The 26060-nt window shown below is 33.9% G+C and overlaps 2 protein-coding genes and 1 long non-coding RNA gene across 5 annotated transcripts in view; 2 read left to right on the top strand and 1 right to left on the bottom strand.

The window, feature by feature from the left end:
- Positions 1 to 26060, top strand: part of LOC134804118 (uncharacterized) — an 805015-nt gene that overhangs the window by 5870 nt on the left and 773085 nt on the right. The window lies entirely within an intron of this gene.
- LOC134803971 (uncharacterized) overlaps positions 1 to 26060 on the top strand; it is a 460442-nt gene that overhangs the window by 282420 nt on the left and 151962 nt on the right. The window lies entirely within an intron of this gene.
- LOC134799257 (epidermal growth factor receptor substrate 15 homolog) lies at positions 1978 to 24761 on the bottom strand. Of its 3 annotated transcripts, none has more exons than XM_063771650.1 (8): positions 24641 to 24761; positions 17291 to 17374; positions 16890 to 17129; positions 16517 to 16618; positions 16290 to 16421; positions 11684 to 11848; positions 4093 to 4230; positions 1978 to 2222 (listed from the first exon to the last, which is right to left on the bottom strand). In XM_063771650.1, the coding sequence occupies exons 1-8, from the start codon at positions 24641 to 24643 to the stop codon at positions 2106 to 2108; spliced, it is 981 nt and encodes a 326-aa protein (XP_063627720.1). In that variant the 5' UTR covers positions 24644 to 24761; the 3' UTR covers positions 1978 to 2105. The 3 variants fall into 3 exon arrangements, with proteins under 3 accessions (XP_063627720.1, XP_063627708.1, XP_063627715.1); XM_063771638.1 differs by lacking the exon at positions 24641 to 24761 and adding an exon at positions 24322 to 24508; XM_063771645.1 differs by lacking the exon at positions 24641 to 24761 and adding an exon at positions 24322 to 24507 and having other exon boundaries at positions 16980 to 17129.

Here is a 26060-nt window from a genome sequence, read left to right as displayed (position 1 = left end):
GTACCCCTATTGTCTGCGAAGTTCGATTGCGTTGGGAGCTGGGGACTGTAATATGTAACCGATTAGAATAGAGGAAAATTTTTGGGAAAATAGCTTGTAACCATGGTCTTTTTATCTAGAATCACTTAAAGCTACGAAAGGTAAGTGGCATGTAGTCAATTAATATAATATAGGTATGCCCAACTTTTAAGACGACCGGTCTGGCCTAGTGGGTAGTGACCCTGTCTATGAAGCCGACGATGGTCCCGGGTTTGAATCCCGGTATGGGTATTTATTTGTGTGCAGACACAGATATTTGTTCCTGAGTCATGGTTGTTTTCTTTGTATTTAAGTATTTATATATTATATACCTATATCGTTGTCTGAGTACCCACAACACAAGCCTTCATGAGCTTACCGTAGGGCTTAGTCAATTCGTGTAAAAATGTCCTATAATATTTATTTATTTAAGAACTAATACATAGCGCGTTAATGACTTAATGCTAAGGTAAGGTGGTGTAAGACTATCTATCACTTGTATGGAATCCTCGTACTGTTTGTCTTGCCCCGAACAAAATAAACTATTATGTCAGTCTTACCCGACCTTACCTTATGTTTATGAATACTTTTATTAAAATTAATATTACCTATTGCCTTTGTTATGTCGCTAAATAATAACGTGTTGATTGACACTCACCGCAAAAAAATACGCAAATAACAAACCAGGGTTAAATCACATATCAGAGAAAGGTCACATCTATAGACAAAACAATAAAAGTTAACGGTACGAGTTAACCATACCTACTATAAAATGTGTATGACCAACCACAACCTATTTAACGATCGACACTTCTACGATTCGAGTTTACCATTTCTAGAAATCTCAGAACACTGAAACCAAAATATTACAATAAAAAACTACCATTTATATCTAATACCTTTAAACGAGCAATTCTTGTATATACATATAGGTATTTCGGGGATCTCGGAAACGGCTCTAATGATTTCGATGAAATTTGCTAGGTATATGGGAGTTTTCGAGTGCAGCTTATCTCTGGGAAAACGCGCATTTTTGAGTTTTTATATGTTTTCCAAGCAAAGCTCGGTCTCCCAGATATTATATTCTATCGGAGCATCTTTCATCTTTTATAACATATTTCAAGTAGATACCTCCCGTGCTATTGAAACCGTTCAGACAGCAATCAGGTCTTGAGTCCACTTAATGAGGTTAAACTTGCTCAGCAATGCACGGGCAAACACTGCTAATTGCTACTATAAGTCGTAAGTATTACTTACTAAGTAAAGCTATAACCAATTAAATCTTGAAGTTTCCAGACTTCAATAATCTTCTAAAAATTCAATAATCTGGACTTCACCCCTGAAGTACCTCACTTAGTGTAGGTTCTTACTAGGTACAAGATCTTTCTTATATTTTCCCAGTATTAAAAATAAAAGTAGTCCTTGATAATATTTAATAATATTTTTTATGAAAATTCTAAGAACGATTAAATCTGCGCGACTGTCTTACTCGCAAAATATGTAGGTAGGTACGTGGTAGGTACAAAGACTAGACGTAGAGTCTTTGTACGCAAAGATTGCGCAATCTTCAGCCTTTTGGTATTTTCCAAATCAAAAAGGTTGCTCCAACAATGTGCCGTTTCATTTTATGTCATTTATCATGGCCTGCGAAAATTAATAACTCGCGGGACAATGTGCTTACTCGCTACGCGTCAAACGAGACGCCTCGTCATGTAATAAATAATACCGAACGCGCCTCGACAAAATGGTCAATACTTTGACAAAACGGCGGTTTGTGTAATTATGTGTAGTAACGCATGAATGAATGAAATTCCGCATTTACTTAGTTGTTATTAATTTATCTGTTGTAAGTTGTAACATGCCCATCCAAAGCTCACTGACCCGATTTATTTTAATGGCGCTGTTTCTGTACCTTCCAGTGGTTTGCCTTCGAAACATTAAAAGAAAACAATTAATTTCACAAATTATTTATTTTCTCAAAATTCGCATAAAGTACAAAAAGTATAATCTTGAATACGTATTAAATGGGTAATATTTTCGAAAATTGATTAAGTCATATATGTAAGTCTTATTAAGTCCTTGTTTAATTATTTCGGCGTTTCCGTAGACGTCCCAGCTCCATTCGATTTGGCTAAATCTAATTTCAATTTGTTGTTCTCTGCGACTAAAGCCTCCACCTTCTGCTCATACTTTGTTCGGAGTTCCTGAATAGGGGCATAAACAAAACGATTTAATTTTCAACCATTAATCATAAATTCATAATATTATTGAAATGATATCATTGGCCCACTCATAAATATTGTAATACTTAGTCAATATTAAACTGGCAATGGCTGTGCAAATATCTTACAATTAAACTTAAACTAATAACTAACTGTGTGATAAAAAAAAAAAAGATATATGATTTAAAAATGTGACATATTAGTTATAATATATTTTTATGCCTGACATGTAAAATTCTGTGACTTTTACCAATAAATTTCTGATTCTGATTCTGATTCTGAACGAAACAATAAACAATATGTGACTCTTTGGGTGAAGTCGTAAAAATAAAACATTTCCAAATGTAACACATTCGGCATAAATAACGTAAACGTCACAAAAGTGACTTATATTCCCCTTTTAACCCTGTGCTCAGATATCAATTTTATTAATAAAATCGAAATTGTTCAGTAAAGCAAGAGTCAAAATATATGTAGGTACCAAGAAACTTTTAATAAAATAGTTATACACTTGTTACTAAAACTGCTTGACCTCAAACATAAAACTTATTATATTGCTGTTATCTAAGAATTTACTTCATAGCATATTTACGTAATATCAGGTGTCTGTTAAATTATAAGGCAGCAAAAACAATCAACTAGTGTAGGTATATGTATTAGTATTACTAGCTGTCGCCCACGACTTCGTTTGCGTGGATATTACTGGTTGTTTTAATTGTAGATGGACTGTTTTGAACATGAATTGTGCAATGTCCCTCACTTAAAATAATTTTCGTTCCCGGTACTAACTTTCAACCCCCTTTTCATGGCCTTATGGGATGAGGTTTCATAAACGTTGAAACTACTTTTCTTTTTCAAGTCCATCGCTCATAAAAATACGAACCCTATTACGAAAATACAAACGTTCAACCCTTTTTTCACCATCTTAGGGGATGCATCTTCAAAAACACTGAAATCACTCTTCTCGATTTTTAATAAAATGCCTTAAACAAACTTTCAAGTTCATATCTTAAAATAAAACTTGTATCACTAAGTACAATCTTTCATCCTCTTTTTAACCCCCTTAGTGGTTGAATTTTTCAAAATCGTTTAGGTATTATAATATTCCTTGTACAGGTCATAAATGTAATCTGATATGCAAATTTGAACTTTCTAGCTTTTGTACCTATAAATTAGGCTCTGCGTTGGTGAGTCAGTCAAGACGTAGGTATTTATACATATAGGCATCGGGTGTGTTTATTGCTACCGATTTCTATCAAATATGGGACCCATTTCCAGCGTACCGCGTACCCCCTTCTATCCTCTATTTCAAGTTTTGATCATTGCGGATCACTCAATCAGAAAGCTCTTTGCGAATATGCAAAGTAATTTCCTGGCGACGTCGGTACGCCGAACGGAAATATTGGGTAGCCAACGCCATCCGAATCGGATCGATGTGTTTGATCATAAAACTATTACGTTTGAATGGGGAAACTAAACAAATTCGACATTACTTCCATGAACGAATGTCCTCATTTAGTAGTATAACTACTATAACGTAGTTGTGAGCTTATCAAGCTTATCTACAGAAATAATATTTGAATTTTGCATAATCCGGTTTCAGGTAAATAAGGCTTTGCGGCACATTTTACTCACGTAGACGCTTAACTGATGGGGCCGCATCTACATTAGAAGGCCAAAGATATACCACTGACTCATTTTAACAAAGTTCCTCTCGGTAGAATACTTTACGTAAAAGTTCTAGATACTGTCCCAATAATTGCCTCCTTCAAAGTTAACTTCAAGCAATTGACAAACGGACTTTAAATTTTGCTCTTTTTAAGGTATGCGACTATAATAAGTCGATAATCACCTTAAATATTTTAAGTTGTGTCTCGTACTCTTTCTTGAGGTCATCGTTGATGTTAGAGCTGGTCTGCGCGCGCTGCAGCACTAGCCCGTAGCGCTCTTTCTCAGTCTTGAAACGCTCCTCCATCGCATGGAGACGGTCCTGCAATCAGTTACATTACCTTAGCTTTATCTTTCAAATCAAAAGTAAGTAGCAAAATGGTTGACCCAGGGTCGATCAACTATTTATTGTTGTTATTCTGTCCCATCCAATTAATAAAGTTACCCATGACCGACAATGACCCCATTCAACCATTCTGTAACATGTCAGAGGCTCCTTTCCATGTTAACATTATATGTGAACATAGTATTGTTCTATTTTTAAGTCGGTTAAATTCCAAAATTGTGTCTCACGGTTATTTAATACTTCTCATATCTCAAGTAGGCCATATCGTCTGAAATTATAGAAACAAAATTTGGAGAGCCTGGTGATTAATAGTAAACCAATATATTAAGATATCTATTCATAAAATAATTTGAACTTTATTTCAATGTCATAAAGCTTTATAGTTTAAAAATCTGTTAAAAATCAGTTTGGTTTCTTATGTTTCAAGTGCGTAGACTCGTATTTCGCACGTCATCGTAAAATGGATGAATAATGTTTGTTTTGGTTAAAATATTCTATGCAAAATTGAACCATATTATAAGGAATTAAGAAAGGGCGGAGTTCTACAATATGTGCTCATATAGAAAAACAAACGGTGGTTAGAATAAAAACTGTAGTGTCAATCCCATAGGCGTAAAGAAATAGTTTAAACCACACCCTAAAGTAGGTCAAATTGGACCTTATTTTAATTAGGGAATAAGGTGTAATTAGTGAAAGGACTGTACGAAATTATGAAATTCAGTATTGGTTATTGGGAAACCAATGACGTACAAGGAAGTGGGAAATAGCAGGGATGACGGGATCTAAGGTAGGGATCAATAGAGTCCCTTACGGGATCATTCTTCGTGGCCTTAAGCAAACCGTCGGACGTGTTCTCGATTTAGGTAGCTAGGTCTATCTAGGTTACCTATATTGTGTCCTGACCTGGACTTTGCTAGTTTCTCATGATGCTGGTAGGGTTTGGATTGGAGCATAATATAGTGTAATTTGTTGTGGGGTTTTACTTGAATAATTTTAGAGAAGTACATTTAAATTGTGTTAATTTTAGTGGGTTTAATTCTTTTAGTGTTGTTTATTGATTTGTGGTTCAGACAAGTGCTAGTATTTAATATTGTACTAGTAAAGTTTAAATTATAAATCAATAGACTTATTAATATTGTAAAGTTAGTATTGTTCATAGTGGTTTTGTAATTTTTAGTGAATTTTAATTATTTATTGATTTGTGCTTAGACAAGCGCTAGTGTGTGAGAACATACTAAGTGAAGTTTAAGTTATAAATCAATAGATTCTTAAAGATTGTAAAGTCTTGAGTTGTTTCCAGTGAAAATTAATTAGTTTGTGATTTAATTGTGTTTAATATATGTAGTGTTTTGGCCTGGTTTATTTTAGTGATATTAAGCACTGAAATGAACTTGGTTGGAATACTCTATATATTAATTTTAATTTAGTTTAGAGAGTTGTTTCGTTCATACTTATGGGGTAGAGAGAACTAGTTCGATCCAACATAGTGTTGGGGGGTTAGTAAGTTGTGCAGGTAACCTAACGGTGGCAACTACAGCGCAGATTACTAACTTGCGGTGTTTTTGATAAAACCCAGGTGGGGACCTGGCAGTTCCTGCATTTATTAAGACAGGGTCACCCCCTAGGATCTGGAAGATTTGGGTTGTCATCTAGACTTCTTAAAAAAGCCAGGTTCTAGACCAATTATCCCGTATCTATATACTTATATATTCACTTTTATATTACCCCTTTCCGGCCTTACTTCTGCTGTCCCAATCCACTGTGTGGAAGTATGGCTAGCACACGGAGAAATAGGATTTTTAGGTCTAAAACGAGGTGTCTCCACTCGTCTTAGTTAGCTATAGCATAGAAATTACTCATTGCACATCGAGTAATTACTCGAGTAAATTAAATGTGCATCCCGGGATGCTAGTTTTCAAATATATCGGTAGAATAGTTGGATAGATTAGCTGTTAGGTTAGGGTTTTTATTTATCAGGTCTAGGGCTTTTGTAGGATTGATCTAGATTTATAATTTTAATATATCAAAGCCATTAGATATTTACAGTAGGTAGCTAGGTTCCTTTTCGATACATTTATGGCTATTTTATTGTATTTGTTGTTCATTATTATGGGTTTATGGGTTAAATTCAGATTAGAGATAGCTAGGATGTAGTTTGGGGTTAGGGTTTGTTAGGAGTTTATTACATATATTTATTTATGACTTATTGACAAACTTGACTTACTTATGACATGACTGTATATATTTTGGCCTTTGCAACGCTACTGGTAGAAATATATTGTGGGAAAAACTAAAGTAAATAACCACAATATAATGTAGTATTGTAGAATCAATTTGCTTACAAATAAATATTTGTTTTGCCTGTCCCTTGGCAGTTTGTATGACGATTACATTCTGTTTTCTGCAGATTATCTGTGATTTTCACAATTGACCTTAAAAATACGGGGTCATATATTATTGAAATTATATCAATGAGTGATTTATCCAGGCTAGATCGAGGCAGATGCAAGATCCGTGGTTTATTTTGGTCCGAAAGTGTGATTCAAAATGACTACAATTATAGTTTGGTTAATATTACTTCATTGATTACTAAAATGTATTACAAAATTGCAGAGTTCTGGAGAATTAGAGTGGATCAAATACTGCTGCTCTACTACCAGTAATTTGTCGGGTTAAATTGTCCCTTTGAATATATTATTCCTGCCATTAATGATTGAAATGAAAATTGAGCTGGTAAAGTACATATTACATAGTGCTCAGAAATACCTATTAAAAATAAAATAAAATAAAATAGGTATAATTTAGCCTAGAGACCTGACTCCATCCGGGCGTGACTGTAGATAAGTAAGTTTGTACGTACTATAATAGTAAAAATATAAAATATTTTTCATGACGTTAATATAATTACTTTCCTTTAGCTAGCTAGGTTAGCAAGCAAATATATAAAAGGAAAATATAAAGTACAAACAAAAAGGACTTTCTACTTTCATGGTAACTGGTCACGGTAGGGCTCGGTGGGAGATAATTTCAAAAAAAAATATAATTTATTATTTATTCATCAAATTGACTTAATGATTACAATTTATTACTGAATTCATTTGAATAAGATATTCTTACAATTTGTTATAAATTTGCAATAATCTTTTTTTTTACATTTGACAGACTTTACTTACATTAACATACCTTACAGACAATTTGGCTATGACATTCTACACACTTATTTGATTTTGACATACTTACTATTGACTTATTGATTACATCTTATTACAGACTTAATCTGATTAAGTCAAACATCACTATAACCTGCAATGATATTTCTTATTACTCTGACATAATTCACGGTTTAATAATTATTTAACAATATTAGGATTTATAGGCGTATAATTCATAACTCTTTCTTACTATGCGAAAAGGATTTTGGTTACTATTAACGGTTACGACGAAGGGTCCTACATAAACACTAAACGATCATTTGGCCAATTTACTGATCCAATTCAAGATATTAACTTATTTAATTAGAATTTATTTAGGTTATTTGCATTATTTTATGATAACTAGTAAAGGTAATTACGGATTGCGTTATTTTAAAGAATTTTAGATTTTAGATTTTCTTATTGGAATTTTTAGTATTTTAGGCTAGTCTAGGAATAGCTAAGTAGGGGTAAATTAGGGTTATTTAAGGAGGAGAGAGGGGGGGAGATGTTACAATTCTATGACAAGCTTGAGAATTGTCTATTAAAGAGTATATCCAGCATAACTAGCATCAAGCAGACAAATCAACTGAACAACCGAATAATATCAAGGGAAACTCAAATCCTAATAAACGAAAGACACAACCTACAGAAACAAAATCCACTTTCTAGAGAAGACAAAGCAAAACTCTCACTATTATATAAACAAGTAAATAAAGCAATAAGAAAAGACTACAAAGAACATAAATTAAAAATAATAGAAAATTGCCTAACGACAAATTGAAGTACAAAAAAAGCTTTTAAGGAACTCAACAAATCAAAACCATGGGTACCAAAATTGGAATCAAATGGAAAAACTACCAACATAAGAAGTAAAATACTGGAAACTGCGACAACCTTCTACAAAGAACTTTACTCAAAAAAGGAAAGCCCATACATATCAGCGCCATCATATCAAACTGAAAATATGGAAATTGCACACATCAAATGGTTCGATGAAATAGAGATTTTGATAGCACTAAAAAAACTGAAAGCACAAAAAAGCCCAGGCAGCGACGGGATAACAAATGAACACCTAAAAGCTTCAGGTACAAAAATGTACACCTATCTAGCACACCTCTTCAATCTTATTCTCAGGCAAAAAACAGTTCCTGACCAATGGACGACATCAGAAATTATAATTTTGTACAAAAAAGGCAACCCCGCTGACATCTCCAATTACCGGCCTATAAGCTTAATGTCAAACCTGTACAAGCTTTTTTCATCCTGTCTTCAGAAACGCATCTCCCCTGCTATAGAAAACCAACTGCCAGTAGAACAAGCCGGCTTCCGTAAAGGTTTCTCTACAATGGACCATATTCAGACAATAGAGCAAGTCATAGAAAAACACTCAGAGTTTAATGAAACAGTATACATAGCATTTATAGACTTCAAGAAAGCTTTTGATACTATTTCACATGATGCAATATGGAAAGCTTTACATGAATATGAACTACCTAAAACATACATAGAGATCATCAAAAATATTTACCTTAACTCAACAAGCAAAATAAGACTAGAGAGCACAGGCAAAACAATTAAAATACAGAGAGGAGTGAGGCAGGGTGACCCACTCTCTCCGACACTGTTCATTGCCGTACTACACAGCATAATGAAAAATCTAAAGTGGGAAAGAAAGGGCGTCAGCATAAACGGCAGATACCTCAGTTACCTTTGTTTTGCTGATGACATTGCAATCTTATCGAACAGCGCACTGGAACTACAAAATATGATATCAAATTTACACTCAATTAGCCATGAAATCGGATTGGAAATGAACTTGAACAAGACAAAAATAATAACAAACGGAAAAGAACGACCAATACACATACAAGACGAGGTAATCGAGTACGTGAAAGACTATATCTACCTAGGAAAACAAATTTCATTCGATAAGGACCGAAATGAGAAAGAATTAGACAGAAGAATCACAAAAACATGGTGTAAATTCTGGAGTCTAAAAGACATTCTAAAAAGCCCTATACCGATGCCACTGAAAAAAAGAGTCATAGACTCCTGTTTACTACCATGTCTAAGCTATGGGTGCCAAACCTGGACATACACAAATGATATTAAACAAAAAATTAGAACCTGCCAGAGAGCACAGGAACGAAGTATATTAAAAATAAAACGGTTAGACAAAATAAAAAGCTCAGAAATAAGAGAAAAAACCAAGATCGTAGATGCCCTAGAACACTGCATAAACATGAAGTGGAAATGGGCAGGACATGTAGCTAGGCTACCTTATACAAGGTGGACGAAGAGAACGACGCTCTGGAAAGGACCACCAGGCAAACGCAGACAAGGGCGACCACAGGCAAGATGGATAGAGGACATAACAAAGCACGTCTCTAGCAACTGGCACACCAAGGCTCAAGACAGAGAGAGCTGGCGCAAACTGGGAGAGGCCTTTACTCACGAGGAGGTCCGCTCATTCAAATAAAAAGTAAAGATATAAATTGTATTATGTAAATATTAAAAATAAGTTATATGTAACCTTAGTTTGTAAACTTTAGTTAGTAATGAGTTGGAATAAAAGGCTTTTTTATTTTTTATTTTTTATTTTATTTTATTTTATTCTGTCTCATCAGCCAGGAGACAATAGTAGCAGAGTTTATTAGAAGAACTGCCGTACCATGTTCTACAAACTAGTAGACGTCCCTTTATGGAAAGGCCTTAAAACTACCAAAAAATTCAAGTTTGGTTCATTTAAATACGAAAAACTCATTTAACTGATTTGCAAGACCGAAGTGATCCCATAAGTGTTCCGTGAACAAAGTTTTGTACGGAACACTAAAAACTAGTATTTTAAGAGTGACCCAGGAGTCCGTAACCATGGCAACGAGTGACAAGAAAAGGTTGAGTTAAATATTTTAGGTATTCAACCAAATTAACTATCATAAAACTACGTCAAGACATTATCAATTTAGTAGGTAATTAGTGTATCAATAACATATATGAGCAATTGAGCATAACAAGATTCCATAGCCGTTGCGTTTGATAAATCCACCTTTGGAATATACGACGTCTGATTAATCATAATCCTACACAAATCAAAATTAACGTAACTGAAGACCAGGAAGCGTAGGCGTGATTAAATTTAGATTTTAATATCAAATTAACATAATTATTATTTTTATTCCGAATACGCCTCCATAAGTAGTTGTGGGACGCAAGAGATTAAAATTAATTTGTTATCATAACTTCAAAATCTTAATAAGCTTTACGCTTTTTAGCACTTTATAGCTGTGTGACGTACATGGTAATTGTTGACGTCATGGACCTCGAATAGGTTGAATTATCAACGTTCTAAATGCCCATTCAAGCCGTTCAAGTGTATACCACTTGAACGGAACAAGTTCGTTTGATTTACATAATATATTGATTATAGATAGGTATCGCAAATTAAAAGGAGGCCACTTGTGCACATGGGATTCCCAAAGTTTTTTTTCCTATTTTTGGTTTCCCTAATATTGATGTTATAATGATAATTTGTCCTAATGCTCATATTTAATTGTGATTGTCGTATGGTATGGGTTTTTTTCTAATGTGTCCTAATATCATTTCCTATAATTACTTCATGTCCTAATACATAGGTATGTTATTACCTAAGAGCGTTTTCACATTATCCAATCCGATATCGGATGTAGGATCCTACATCCAATATCGGATCGAGCAACGGCAACTTGCCATAAACATAATATGAATTAATATCCATATATGTAAAAGTAACTATTTTTTACGTGTTGTGTTGTGATATCGCAGTTCTTACCTGACTAACCTGACCTAACCCACTTTTCTGGGAACAGTTTGTGTTCGTGGAAGCCGCAGCATTAGGACTAAGTGCATTTAGTTCAAAAATATTTATGAAAACTAGATGTTATGGGTAATAAAATTAGGATTATTGATAGATATTGCAAGAACGTTTAGGACTAATGAGTTTTTGGGATAATCAATACATCATAGCAAATGAGTGTTATGACTACTGAGCATTAGGGGCTTAGGACGAATCGGTTAGGACAAGTGATTTTAGGACAAAACTAATTAGCAATTGCGACTATTGCGAGGGAGACCCACGCATACCGTGTTAAATGTATGTTTCTATATCCATGCTTTTTTCGTACGTGAGTAAAATGATTTTCCATTTGTTCCATTTAGTATTTAGATATAATTTGTTAAATCTATATGATAAATACTACCTCCATAGCCTTAATTTCCGAATTCCTGATCTCCAGTAAATCCTTGGTAATCATGTTGATATCCTTGAGTGACTGCACTTGCGTCGTCAGAGCTTCTATCTGCAGCTCTTGGTTTTTAACCATTTTCGTCTTGTCGAATATCATGCCGCGAGCTTTACTGAGAAGCTGTAATACAAAAGGTTATATTTTAACAATTATTATAATACTACATCAGGTACATCTGACAGTAAGAAGGTACAGCCAGCATGAAACACAGCGGATCAGATTACGAGTCAAAAGTATCTAAATATCTTTCTCTAATATAACATAGTAAAAAGAGGTATGTTATAGTAGTTTATGAAACGAATGAAATGAGTTTCATAATAGTATCACAAGAGTGTTTTAATGCCTAATTATGTACAGTTACATACACTGCTTTATCTACACACATATTATAAACGTTCTATGATATATTCACTAACCTCATATTACAGCCGACATTGGGGCACTTTTCTCTCTGGCGGAACTCGCGGATATGAGATGGCGTCTCCGAAATATCTTTATCGCACATTTTACACGAAACGTTTGTTATAGTTACTTTAAAAACAACAAAACAGATTATTTTTTAATTACAAACTAATTAAAAGATAATCTGTACGTCAAATGGCGGCAAATGAAAACTTTTTTCACGCACGTCACGCATCCGTAGTTTTTTTTTTTTAATTCAAAGACAAACTAGAGTCGGGGTCGATTACCATATCGTCCGATTGGTATCGGACATGTAAGTTGGTACTTACATGCGAGATTTGTCAATATTGTATGCAATTGTCATTTGATTTCGAATAAAGGGGCCCACTGATTAACAGTCCGCCGGACGGTATCGGCCTGTCAGTTAGAACAAAATTTTGACAGTTCCGAACAACTGACAGGCCGATACCGTCCGGCGGACTGTTAATCAGTGGGCCCCTTTAAACGTCATCTCGACTGATATTAGAATAGGGGTCAAATCGATTTGCTTTTTTTTCAGAGATGTTCGAAATTTGAATGCATTACCAAATCGATTTTGATATCGTAATGAAGCTATTACCACATTTTCACAGATAAGAAATTTGCTGTAACAAAACAGTTTATCGTAATGTGGGCCATTATTTACGGATTTTGAAGGCATCATAGAAACATAAAACATAAAACAATTAAACATATACCCCCTTATTCATAAAACTTTACGCGCCTGATTTAGTTAAATTATGTTTTATCCCTTTCTTACAGATACATAAGTCAAAATGACAGATAAACACAAACGATTATTAACTAATCAAGGTTTGTAGCGCGCATGGTCTAATAAAACATGGTCTTCTATTCCCAGAGTGACACAGGCCTACGTCACAATAACATGGCCGCTATATATAGCGCTATCGCATATTATCATATAGCGCTGTCGCATGATGACGTAGGCTTGTGTCAGTTAGGTGACCTAGAAAAGACGGGAATAGAGTACCAGGCGGAGTATATTATTATACCATGGTAGCGCGTTTATGAATAAGGGGGTTAGATTATTGAAGATACTTTTGAACGCGAACTGTAGAGATACTTATATATATATTTGGAAAAAGTATTCCAGGGTGGTAGATACTTTTGGCGCGTTGTTTTATCCGCTACGTTACGATCTACGTACGGTGAAGTTCTTAAACATTTTTACAAGCCAACGTTCCATAAATTTTAATTATTATTTTTTATTAATTTAATGTATGTTTAGCATGTAGGCACTAACACTAACTTCTAAATGTAAGTACTTGTAAAGCCTCCTCCACACTCGTGCGCGAATCGCGGCGCAAAGCCGCGAACGCGAGTGTGGAGTCCTGAACGCAGACCTGCGAAATCGACTCCACACTCGCGTTCGCGGCTTCGCCCGCGATTCACGCGCATAGTCTGGAGGGGGCTTAATACTAACAATTTTATGAACCTATGCAGTCTGAAATAAGTATGTATTGAAAAAAATCAAAAGTACTGAGGTTGAGCACTATGTTATAAGTTAATTTTAAACGTAACTAACAACTATGTATTTATATCCGAAATATATTTTTTTATTATAAATACAGGGTTACTTTTTTACCAGTACAATAAATCAACATACGTAATTGTTGCCAATAATAAAAAATAACAGCATTCTTTGTTACTACTATTTGGGAACAAAAAAACAAAAATACCAATGCCCGAACTTATCCGCTAAAGTACTAGAAAATGTGGATGCCTTACGCATCAATTAGCAAACGCACGAACTGGCAACTGTTTGTTTACGTCATCGCGCGCGATTTAGCGAGCGGCGGCGGCACACGTATTGACATAAAAAAATACTACTTGATCCCAATTCTTCCTTCATACTTGCACGGGCTTAGGACCGTCAAAATGAAGATGTTGCTTTGTGTGAAGTATGACAAAAGGTCTCGAAATCTGATAAAATTACGAAGTAAGTCTGCAACATTTTTCATTGAGGCGTATTTAAAAAATTGGAATCAACTATGTACAATGATTGAAATCTACCCTACATACCTAATTAATGGAGTCCATTTCTCGTACTAATTCACATACTTAAGTAAATGTTCAAAATGCTGTCCGTGGTTTTGTAAACAAAGCCGTGCCCGTTTTTGTACGTTTGCTTCGATTCTTTCCAAGTAATTTTCACGTTTAATTTCGTCAAACGCACTGTCTTATCGGTCAAAGGGTTGCACTTTGCATTCGCAGTTTCCCGGATTCTTTGTCGTTGATGGTTATTTGTAAGATAAGTGAGAGTTAAATAAAACGGGAACAAATAACACAAACGTATTTTTGAAGGAAATCAAGAAGTGACGTGACAACACATGTCAGTAAGAACAGAAAAATAAAACCTATCTAATGAGGTTGCGTTCTTAGTCTCCAACAGTTGTTAAATCGTGCGCCGCCGGCCGCTCGCCCCGCCCCGCCCCTTTTACCTCATACCGTTGACACCTTGTAATTAGTGCAACCAGAAGTTACTAAATTGGTGAAGGATAAATTAATTGATGCGAAATAAAAAAAAAAAATTTTATTTGTGCAATGTGATCTATTATCGATACCAATGATGTGGTAAAATTTATTGTACCGGTAAAAAAGTAACCCTGTATATTTACACGACCTTATTGTCAGTTGTCAGTGGCGGCGCTAGATAAAGATAAAGATAAAAATTTTTATTTGCAAGAACACGACGCCACGACCACGTCGGCCACGACGGCGGCCTCGCGCTTCTAGGTGCCTCGAATAAAATTTGAAATTATAAAAATAAAACAGTCCTAATTATAAAACTTTATAACAGGAAAATTACAGGGGCCTCGCAAAGTTGATGCCGGCGCCCACAGTTTGCCTAGCAGCGCCACTGAAAATTATACTCAAATAATTTTCGAACACCTCACCCGCTTAGCAGCTTCTGCTACTGACTGGGAGAAGCTACGTTAATACCGTATAACGTTAATATAATATAATATAATATGTTTATTGCTTTCATATTGGTGTTTGTACAGATGTTCTTAACTAATAATGTTTCACAATATGAGACCCTGTAAGAGTATTGCAATTTTATCTAACACTAACACATAAAACAATTATAACATACAAATTACAGAATACACAAACAAATAGTAGTCACAATATTTTTTTTATAGTATAATATATGCCTATTTATGGTATTTATTATCATCCAAATATTCTTCTATAGAATAAAAACAATTACTTATTAAATAAGTCTTCAAGCAACCTACAAATTTGTCATATTTTAATTCTTCCGCTATTTCTTTAGGAAGACTGTTAATAATTCTTATAGATATGCTATAGGGGCTTTTATTACTCATTTGTAAATTACTGGCAGGAAGGGCAATCTTATTTTGATTTCTTAAGTTCAAGTTACTAGTATGACGGTCTTTAGTTTTCATATATAGGTCGGGATGTTTTCGTACACATTTGCATGTTTCTAAGATGTAAAGGGATGGTAAAGTTAAAATATTTAATTTTTTAAAGTAAGGTCTGCAACTTTCTTGATTTTTTATGTTACTTAATATTCTAATACACCTTTTTTGCAGTATGAACAAATCTACACTATTTGTGCTGTTACCCCATAATACGATCCCGTATTGGAGCCATATCTGTGTAAATGCGTGATAAGCACTAAGAGCTGTTTTTAAGTCTGAAGTTTTTTTAATATTTCTGAGGGCATAAGCAAAGCATGATATTTTTAAACTAATTTTATCTATGTGTGTTTTCCAATTAATGTTTTCGTCAATATTTATACCGAGGAGATTACAGTTTTTTATAGGTAGAATTGAGTTGTTGAGGTAAGTAAAATTAACATTTAATGGACTCCGCTGATGGGGGTCGGAATTCGATTAAATTTGTCTTTTTTAGATTTATTTATTTTACGCGTATTAATCTCAGGAATACGTGGTTACATTCCCTCCTACCTTGTAAATATTTAATAAGTTACTTAACTTGAAATATTTATTTGGACAGACCTGCTCTAATTAAATTTATATAGGTATAATGAACGTTTTCAAATGAACACTACTTTTACTTAACTTAGTATAATGTAGTACTTAAGTTTTGCTAATTAGATGTAAAGTACCTCTTCGTGTTGTTGTTTAATGTTTTCAATCATCTCATGATTTTTTGGACCAGGCTTGGAAAGAGCCGCTTGTAGTTCTGTTTCGAGATTTTTAACCCGAGCTTTTAGCAGATCTATTTCTTCCTCTCGCACCTATACAAGAAAAACATCTGTGTGAGAATACTGTAAGTTATAATTATAAACGATTGTAAGTTTATTCGCTAACCGATTTCATTATAATAACGTACCTTCAATTCCATCCTTAGGGTGTCTTGACTCTTTTCGTTTTTCACGTTCTCTAATTCTTGAATTATTGTAACAAGTGCTGCTTCTCTCTGTTGCCAATCATTCTGTAAACGTAAATAATAATAACAGATTACGATTTAAAGTCAGAACACCGGTTGCATATGCAGCACTTCTCCGGTTCTCTGCATAGAACATCTCTTGCGTTGGGTTGCGTTTCCATTCGTTAGTCCCCAGGCATTATTTACAACGATGTAGGTAAGTGTACATAGTCCAAGGGGAGCCGGAGCCGTACTGTGTGCATCGGCCTTTACAGTACAATAACCAATAGATACATAAAACTCAGTTTGTTAGCTATGTAAACTCTACAACACTCACCGAATTATCACCATTAGCGAGACCATCTTGTTTAACTTCTGGTAGATTTCCTGCCTCGACTACTATTGGAGCAACATTTTCATCTGTTACCTCTTTATTTTCCCCTTCAGTTTTGACTTCATTATTAGGCTCTCCTATCTTCGGTGATGTTGGATTTTCGACTGTTTTTGATTCAGGGGGTATCAGTTCAGATGGTATGTCTGATACGATTGCAGGTTGATCAGCCTTAATAGGTTCGGCCTGAAAATAAATAATAAAATGGAATTTATAATCTAAGGTCCAGTCAATTTCGATTAGCCTTAAGTTTTATAAATATGTGTACAGGTTAGTTGGTGCCAACTCCATTTCTATAAGCTATGTAGCTTAATAAACACGGTGTAAGGTTATCTACATTTACTTACAGGTTTTACTTCCTGTGGTACTGGCGGCTGAACCGGCGCCTGTCCTTCGCCACCTCCCGATCCCTGGTTGCAAGTTGAATCTGCCTGAAATGCACAATTTAACATATCACTTACTTCCTACGCTCGTGTTACATATTAATTTGATGTGTGCTATTACATATTCCTTTAGATTTTAAACAGGTAGGTAGGGTATTGGTATCAGTAATGGACAATGGCCGAATGGTGAACATTAATTCATTTAACGGCCTAGACCTAGGCCAAAACCCTAAAGCCCGGTAAAGACCGGTAGTGACCCTGCCTACTAGAAGGAAGAATAATTCCTGTACGGGAAATTTATTTGTGTGTTTATAACAAATATTTTATCCTATCAGTTTATAGACCTATATATACAATGAAGAACGAAGCGTCCAATATTGGTGCCTGTCAGCTTAAAGTATGGGTACAAATCTAGAGCCATAATTAGGTAATAGGAAGCTTGCATGAACTATAGGGGGCAGCATAGGAGCCGTCGTCAGATTTTTAGCGCGAGGCGTAAATGTGACGTTTATGCTTCCGATGTAGGCCACAAGATGGCAGAACCTACTATGCGCAAGAAAACGTACGAGAACGGTAGATGGTAGCACTTGCTTTGGCAATGTACATGTGCACATATGTTTCCGATTCAGGCCACATGATGGCAGACCCTCCAACGCGCACGGTCCCTATACCGCCGTGTGAGGGGTGGAGGTGTGACCCCCTGAATCAGATAAGTGTTTAAAAAAATTTGAAACTCGACTAATTTCATACGACTTTTCAACAGGACTTTTCGACTTTTCAGGAGTCACTCGGGCAATTTGTATATCTTGCTTTAACATTTAGCAGTGTTTAACTAGAATATGTTTCTTTAACCATGTTTTGTTTATTTAAGTTTCACTGAATCTATAAACTATTCTAAATATTATTTTTGTGATAAATAATTATAATTTAATCTTCGAAATATATTTAGGTACTTGTAACATTTTCGCTGGCTCAAAATTACAAAGTTATATACTTATCACATTTTCAAGATAATTGAAATTCGACTTCAAACTTCAGTTCGATAAAAGTAAAACATAGAACCAACATAGAACCCTGTAATATTAGGCCAGCGATATTATAATGCATATTGTGCTCTCCGACAAAAGAAAAAAATGTGAGATGGGTACCTACCTACTAGCAAAGAACGAGTAAATTTATCTTCATAATAAGCACACCGGGGAGTTCCGACTTGAATGCGTAATACATGAGTATAATATGATCCCAAACAGTGAGAATAAAAAGGGACATAAATGTTACGTTACTAAACTATAGTTTGGTTTTGAGATCTTACTTGCCTGGCCATTTTAAGGATAAAGTGTACCTTATACTTTTTTTCGAAAACTATCATATTGTGGGTTATTTCTACTCAGAATCACGAGAACTATCGATTTAAACAAAGAAAAAAAAGTATCCGAAAAATATTGTCAGTTTTGTGACGCATTTTCACATAGGTACTTGCATTTTGTATGGACCGTCACAAAACTGACACCTAAAATTTGCATGAAAAGGACACACTTTTTTCTTCCTTTTGATCAATGAATTAATATTTTGCATTAATCTGTAATTTTAACTTAGGTGTAGGTATGTTTGTAAGAAAGGGATAAAACATATAGATGGTCAAGCAAATCTTGTCAGTAGAAAAAGGCGCGAAATTCAAATTTTCTATGAGACGATATCCCTTCGTGCCTACATTTTTCAAATTTGCCGCCTTTTTCTACTGACAAGATCTGCTTGACCAACTTTAATTAACTAATTGAGGCCTCTAAGCTTTTATTATGAATAACGGGGTTAACAGTAAGATTCTAAAATGAGGTAAGTTCTCAAAAAAATTGAACTTCATATTAAATATCATTTTTATCTCTACAAATACACACAGTATTTATACACACGTAATTACTTCTACATTCGTACTCTGTAGAGTTTTAACGAAAAAATCGATAGGTATTATCAGCACACCCCGTTATCAGTGTTGCAGATTCATTGAAATCTGGTACTAGGGTTGTTACATAATATTTATGTCGAGTAAATGTGACATATTGTTTAAATTTTTGACAGAAAAATATTTTAACATAATCATCTTACCTTTTGTTAATTTATTATTTAATAATAAATACCTAATAGGTAGGTATTATCAATGCAATTATTATTGTCAATGCAACATGTGTACTATTGCTTGAAGAATGTTTTTACAGGTAAAATAAAACATTTTTTTTTACTATCACATTATATTGTTTCTTGAATAAATATCATACGCAAAACATTTGTATACTTTCATTAGTGGTAAAATGTAAATTTATTTTATTAGTCATTAAAAATACCTACATTTATTTTTTCAAAAACACAGAAAACTAAACTATTTCTTCTAATATATTATACTAGCGACCCACCCCGGTTTCGCACGGGAAAATCACGGGTTCCTCTACTGTATTATGCATTCATTATACTTAAAAACCTTCTTCTCGAATCACTCCATCTACTAAAAAAAAGCCGCATCAATTGGTTGGGTCATTTTGAAGATTTAAGCATAGGTACATAGGGGCGGACAGACAGCTACAGTGACTTTCTTATATATGTACTATGTAGTGATTCATAATTTATCAGTATTGCAGATTCATTGAAAACGCTAGGGTTGACACTTTACATTTAAATTTAATTCGACATGGTGTTTGAAGTTGTTAACAAAATAAACCTCTTTTCATCCGGTAATTAAAAAAGGATATATTGCTTTTCAGTCTATAATATGTCGTAACGTCATTTATGTGTCAAAACTTTAATTTATGTCGTATATGATTCGTTCTCAATATTCAGTTAAAGTCATGAATTTCCTAAATGATCACTTAGAATTTTCCCGGTTTAATACAGAGTTGATGGCGAAATTAGAAGTAACCCGAATGCGACGCGGAAATGGTTCGTGAATTTAATACCTTGTACAAATAACAGTGTAGGTATAAATTAGCTAAAATAATGTACATACATACAGTATTAATTTTCGAATAAATACTTAATTATTTCTTTTAAATCAAATTTACGGGTTTGTTCTGTTACAGATAAAAATATGATACATTTGTGCCAATGCACCATAAATTTTAAAGTAAGGTGCCTTCGGTTCTTATTAAAACATGTTGACATATACAACTATGACGATTGTTGGGATGAAGTAGTTAAAGTGTTCAGAAAATATACAACAGAATGTGAAAATGGATGGACAAAAGGGGAATTCAACTGCACGTGCAATAGGGAGACATCGAAATTAAGAAAAATGCTTATGAAAATATCACCTCAACAAATGGAACCTTTTTGGATTGAAGTAGTGAATTTGATTGAAAAGTATTTAAATTAGTTTAGTATATATATCCTTAATTAAATTGCGGTTGTAAATCCACAACATCCTTTTATTTCTCGCATAAGGGCCCTCGAGATAAACCTTATCCATCAAAGCAATTACTGGCCAGTTGTTCTTACTCACAATGTCAATCTATTTACAACATTGTCTTTTGTTGACTTGAGTGCTTAGATGGACGTCATACTTAAATCGAAATAACTATATTCTTAAAAAATATAGCGTATTTCTGTACACTAAGCATGGATAATTATCTGAAGGATAACGTAGAGTTTGAAACCCATGGGCAGACTATATTTTGTAAGGTATGTGATATAGAACTTAAACCGAAAAAGTTTATTTTGGAATCACATCTTAAAACTCGAGGTCACAATGACAAAGCCGGCAATTCTCCATCTTGCTTTGACCTGGATTTTGAAGCTGAAAATTTAGAAATTCAAGATTCCAGAGTTTTTTGTAAATCTTGTAATGTATCTTTATTTTTCTCCAAGTTCAGTGTACAAAAGCATTGTGATACATTAAAACACAGAAATATAAAGAATATGCAACCGGAATTCAATAAAGATTTGACTGAATTTTTTGTTAATTGTAATATACCCTGGAGCCAATTGGATAACCCCAAATTTAGAGAATTTATTCAAAACTGCTTGACGCATAAATATGGAAATGACATCAGCCTTCCGTGTGAGTCTACATTAAGATTAAATTACTTGCCAGTCATATATGAAGAAAAAAAAGAAAAGATAAGAATAGATTTAAAGGACTCCTACATATATTTGAGCATTGATGAGACTGAAAATCATGGAAAAAGCATCGCCAATGTCATTATAGGGAAGATGGATAACTGTGTCTCAACACCTCGAATATATGCAAGTAAAATTTTAGAAACCACAAATCATAGCACTGTGTCAGATTTAGTAGTCGAGACTCTAAAAGACCTGTGGGGTGGCAATTACGAAAATAATCTTTATAAGCTACTAATTTTAACAACGGATGCTGCCCCGTACATGATAAAGGCTGCAAAAACTCTTAAAGAGATTTTTCCAAATATGTCTCATGTAACTTGTATAGCCCACGCATTGAACAGAGTAGCTGACACGATAAGAGGTATATATCCAAATGTCAACAAATTGGTTGACAGCGTCAAAAAAGTATTTAGTAAATCGCCAAAACGACTTCAGAAACTGAAAGACATGTTTCCTTCAATTCCAAAACCTCCCCGTCCGGTCATCACAAGATGGGGTACATGGCTAGAGGCAGTTACCTATTATCAAAAATACTTTACTGAAATCAAAGACGTAATAAATGAATTCAACAGTCGAGATGCTGTTGCCATAGCAGCGGCGAAGCGAGTTTTTTGCAGTCCAAATTTAAAGCACGACATTGATTTCATAGTTGATAAATTTTGTTTCCTAACAATTGCAATAGATCAATTACAAAATTCCAAATTAACGTTAGAAGAATCTATGTGCATTGTTATTGGTGTCCAAAAAAAGTTGTCTATGTCAAACCTTCACCCCAAAGGAAAAATTGTATATACGAAGTTGAACACAGTCTTAAAAAAAAATCCCGATTTCAGTACAGTAAGAGTTATTTTAAATTTACTTAATAATGGGGAAGCTGAAATTACAAAATGCATTAACAAAAACACAGTGGAACATTATAATTACCTAAAATATTTACCAATAACATCTGTAGCTGTGGAGCGATCTTTTTCATATTTAAAATGGATATACAGTAACAGACGACAAAATTTAACGCCAGCTAATCTAGAAAAACTTTTAATAATTTATTCAGACAAGTAATGAATCACTACATAGTACATATATAAGAAAGTCACTGTAGCTGTCTGTCCGCCCCTATGTACCTATGCTTAAATCTTCAAAATGACCCAACCAATTGATGCGGCTTTTTTTTAGTAGATGGAGTGATTCGAGAAGAAGGTTTTTAAGTATAATGAATGCATAATACAGTAGAGGAACCCGTGATTTTCCCGTGCGAAACCGGGGTGGGTCGCTAGTATAATATATTAGAAGAAATAGTTTAGTTTTCTGTGTTTTTGAAAAAATAAATGTAGGTATTTTTAATGACTAATAAAATAAATTTACATTTTACCACTAATGAAAGTATACAAATGTTTTGCGTATGATATTTATTCAAGAAACAATATAATGTGATAGTAAAAAAAAATGTTTTATTTTACCTGTAAAAACATTCTTCAAGCAATAGTACACATGTTGCATTGACAATAATAATTGCATTGATAATACCTACCTATTAGGTATTTATTATTAAATAATAAATTAACAAAAGGTAAGATGATTATGTTAAAATATTTTTCTGTCAAAAATTTAAACAATATGTCACATTTACTCGACATAAATATTATGTAACAACCCTAGTACCAGATTTCAATGAATCTGCAACACTGATAACGGGGTGTGAGTATCACTATAGCGAATTTTTATGAGTCACTTCGTCATTTCAAAGAAACCCCATTCCCATTACACAGTAATATGATGTATAAAAATGTATCAATAATACCTACAAACATTGTGTTTTCTTACTACTTTTTTATCAAACCGAATTTTTCGTTTTTGCATAATTTGCGATTAAAACAATAAAATCAAATAATTATTCATAACTAATTACTTTAAAATGAAATTAAAAAATAATAATTTAATATTAAAAACATACTTAATCCTACATGTCAAGAAAAGCCGACTTATTATTGCTTAATGCGAACTCTGCCTCCACAATGAAAGCTTAAATAAATTGCCTTCAAAATAAAGTTTGTATAAACATAATCAAGGGGTTGATGAAACTTTGTACGATTTAACACCTAACTTCACATCAAATTTGTTGTGCACACAGCGCCGCGTGTTGGCATTAAATTATACCAAGTGTATATACCAACATCGCCAACGCATCGTGAACGAGTATAGATAGACTCCGACTTGTATTATTTAATAAATTGAATAGGTACCTACAACCTACAAGTTTGACTCAACGATTTTTGGATTATTCGCCAATAATGAATTAGGCAATATATACATAGCAATAAGCTTTTAAAAGCAATTAGCAGCTACTTAAAAACCAATTAGTGTATTGATGTTTTTTTTTAATATTAAAAAAAATTATAATCGTTAATAGAATCGAGACCGATTTTGATAAATTAAATAAGTTAGTAGTTAGTTTATTTTTTAATTAAAATTTAGGTAACTGGGGGACTAATACTAAGGTAGGTATATGTTCCATTATTCTCAACAACATTACGTAGAAATATTGAATGCAAAATAATTCAAACAATAAATAATAAACTGTACACGATTATATATGAAAAAATAGGATATCCGTAGGAAAAACAAAAATTGAAACTGCTTTTAACTGATAGTCCTTTAATTAAATTAACAATATCTGAGCGTGAGCACCCAAGCGAGCGTTGCTTCCACAGACAAAACGATTTTCTAATCATAACATCTCTGTTCATTTCATAGATTTCGTTGTTCATTTCGAGGCTTGGCAATTACTACAGTAAATAGGAACATTTGTAATTTACCAATGAATAAATTAAGTACAAATTTAGTTTTAGCGTACCTACCGATACCGATACATAAATTGAGCAGTTACCCACCCTGGAAGTATTCTCACTTTGGACTCGAGTCCATATGGATCTAATGTTGAACCCCTCAAATACGTCGGAGCTTTTCAATTTATTCATTACAACGTCGGATTCCATTGCCATTTCAATTCCCTTAAACTTTTGTTTCCCTTCTTTGTTTAATGGCAAATACGATTTTGGCTTTTGGCGTCCCGCAACGTAAACCTACCCCACGTGAATAGATTTTGACAACATCATGATGACGTGGCATATAATATTTACTTACATTTTTGTATATTTCAAGCGGCATCACGCAATAAATCGCCAGTAATAAAACAAAGTGTAAACTTACCATTTAAGTATTATTTTCTAGTTCGTATTATCGTATTCACACAAGTACTTCGTTAAGACGAGACGGTTGTGGAGAACTACGAGCAAGCCGGCCTGAACAATATCTATTTCTGGATTACGCGGAGTAGGTATAAATAGAAAAAGTAACGCGTGGTAAAAAACTTTTCCGCTTGCATTTGAAATTTATTTAAAACTTCATGAAGACATATGAAGATGAGATCAGTTACGATGCATATTTTATTAAACTCATATACATAACAATACGTAATATTCTAGGTACTTAGTTGACGATATTATATTTACTGAGGTATACAAAGTACCTATATATACCTAACTCCTTTTGTTAAATTTGTGTCCACAGTAAAAGAGATACCTCTATGAATTTAATCAAAAAATGGGATTTGTTTAATTCTGTCCCACCTACATGGCACTTTGATATACATATCATATAGCATGGGACACTTAAAAGCTGCATAGAGTTAGACCAATACAAGTCTGCAACGATTTTGGATTTATTAAAAATATACTGTTAAGTATTGCTTTGAAAAAATTATAAGCTAACTTTAATTCTGAATTAACGTACTTAGCGCACTTTATTAGCGCTTATGTTCCAATTTTTATAGGGTCATTGCGCTAGTTTTCGTCCGGCTCTAGTTTTCGTCCACTTGATGAAATTTGAATATAAACCTTCATTTCTGCACAAATTTGGACTTATTGCAATCCTCAATATATCTAAACAATTTATCTATCTACATGAAAAATATATTTCGCAAGTAGCAAATTAAAAATGAAATGTATTATTTGCTAATCCGTCAAGTGGACGGAAACTGGCACTGGACGGTAAACTGACGCAATTACCCGTCATTCCGTCAGTTTACCGTCCAGTGCCTGTTTCCGTTCACTTAGCGTAGGTAGTTGCTACAGTAGAATTGCGTATAATTTGAATATATGCCTATATATTCAAGGAATGCGTATAATTTTAATATATACCTGTATATTCAAATGATACGCAATTCTTTGTAGCAACTATGCCAAGTGGACGGAAACTGGCACTGGACGGTAAACTGACGCAATTTCCCTATTAAAGGAAAAATTCTAATCTGATTAACTTGTCTGATCAAATCCAAACTATCCAAAGATCAAATAAACAAGTGCGAGTCGGACTCGCGCACGAAGGGTTCCGTACCATAATGAAAAAAAAACGGAAAAAAATGCAAAACACGGTCACCCATCCAAGTACTGACTACGCCCGACGTTGCTTAACTTTGGTCAAAAATCACGTTTGTTGTATGGGAGCCCCATTTAAATCTTTATTTTATTCTGTTTTTAGTATTTGTTGTTATAGCGGCACCAGAAATACATCATCTGTGAAAATTTCAACTGTCTAGCTATCACGGTTCGTGAGATACAGACAGACGGAC

This window comes from Cydia splendana, chromosome 2 (genome assembly GCF_910591565.1).
Source record: "Cydia splendana chromosome 2, ilCydSple1.2, whole genome shotgun sequence".
NCBI classification, from domain to species: Eukaryota; Metazoa; Arthropoda; class Insecta; order Lepidoptera; family Tortricidae; genus Cydia; species Cydia splendana.
The sequence above is the reverse complement of the archived record's forward strand: the minus strand, read 5'-3'. Positions and strand labels throughout refer to the sequence as shown.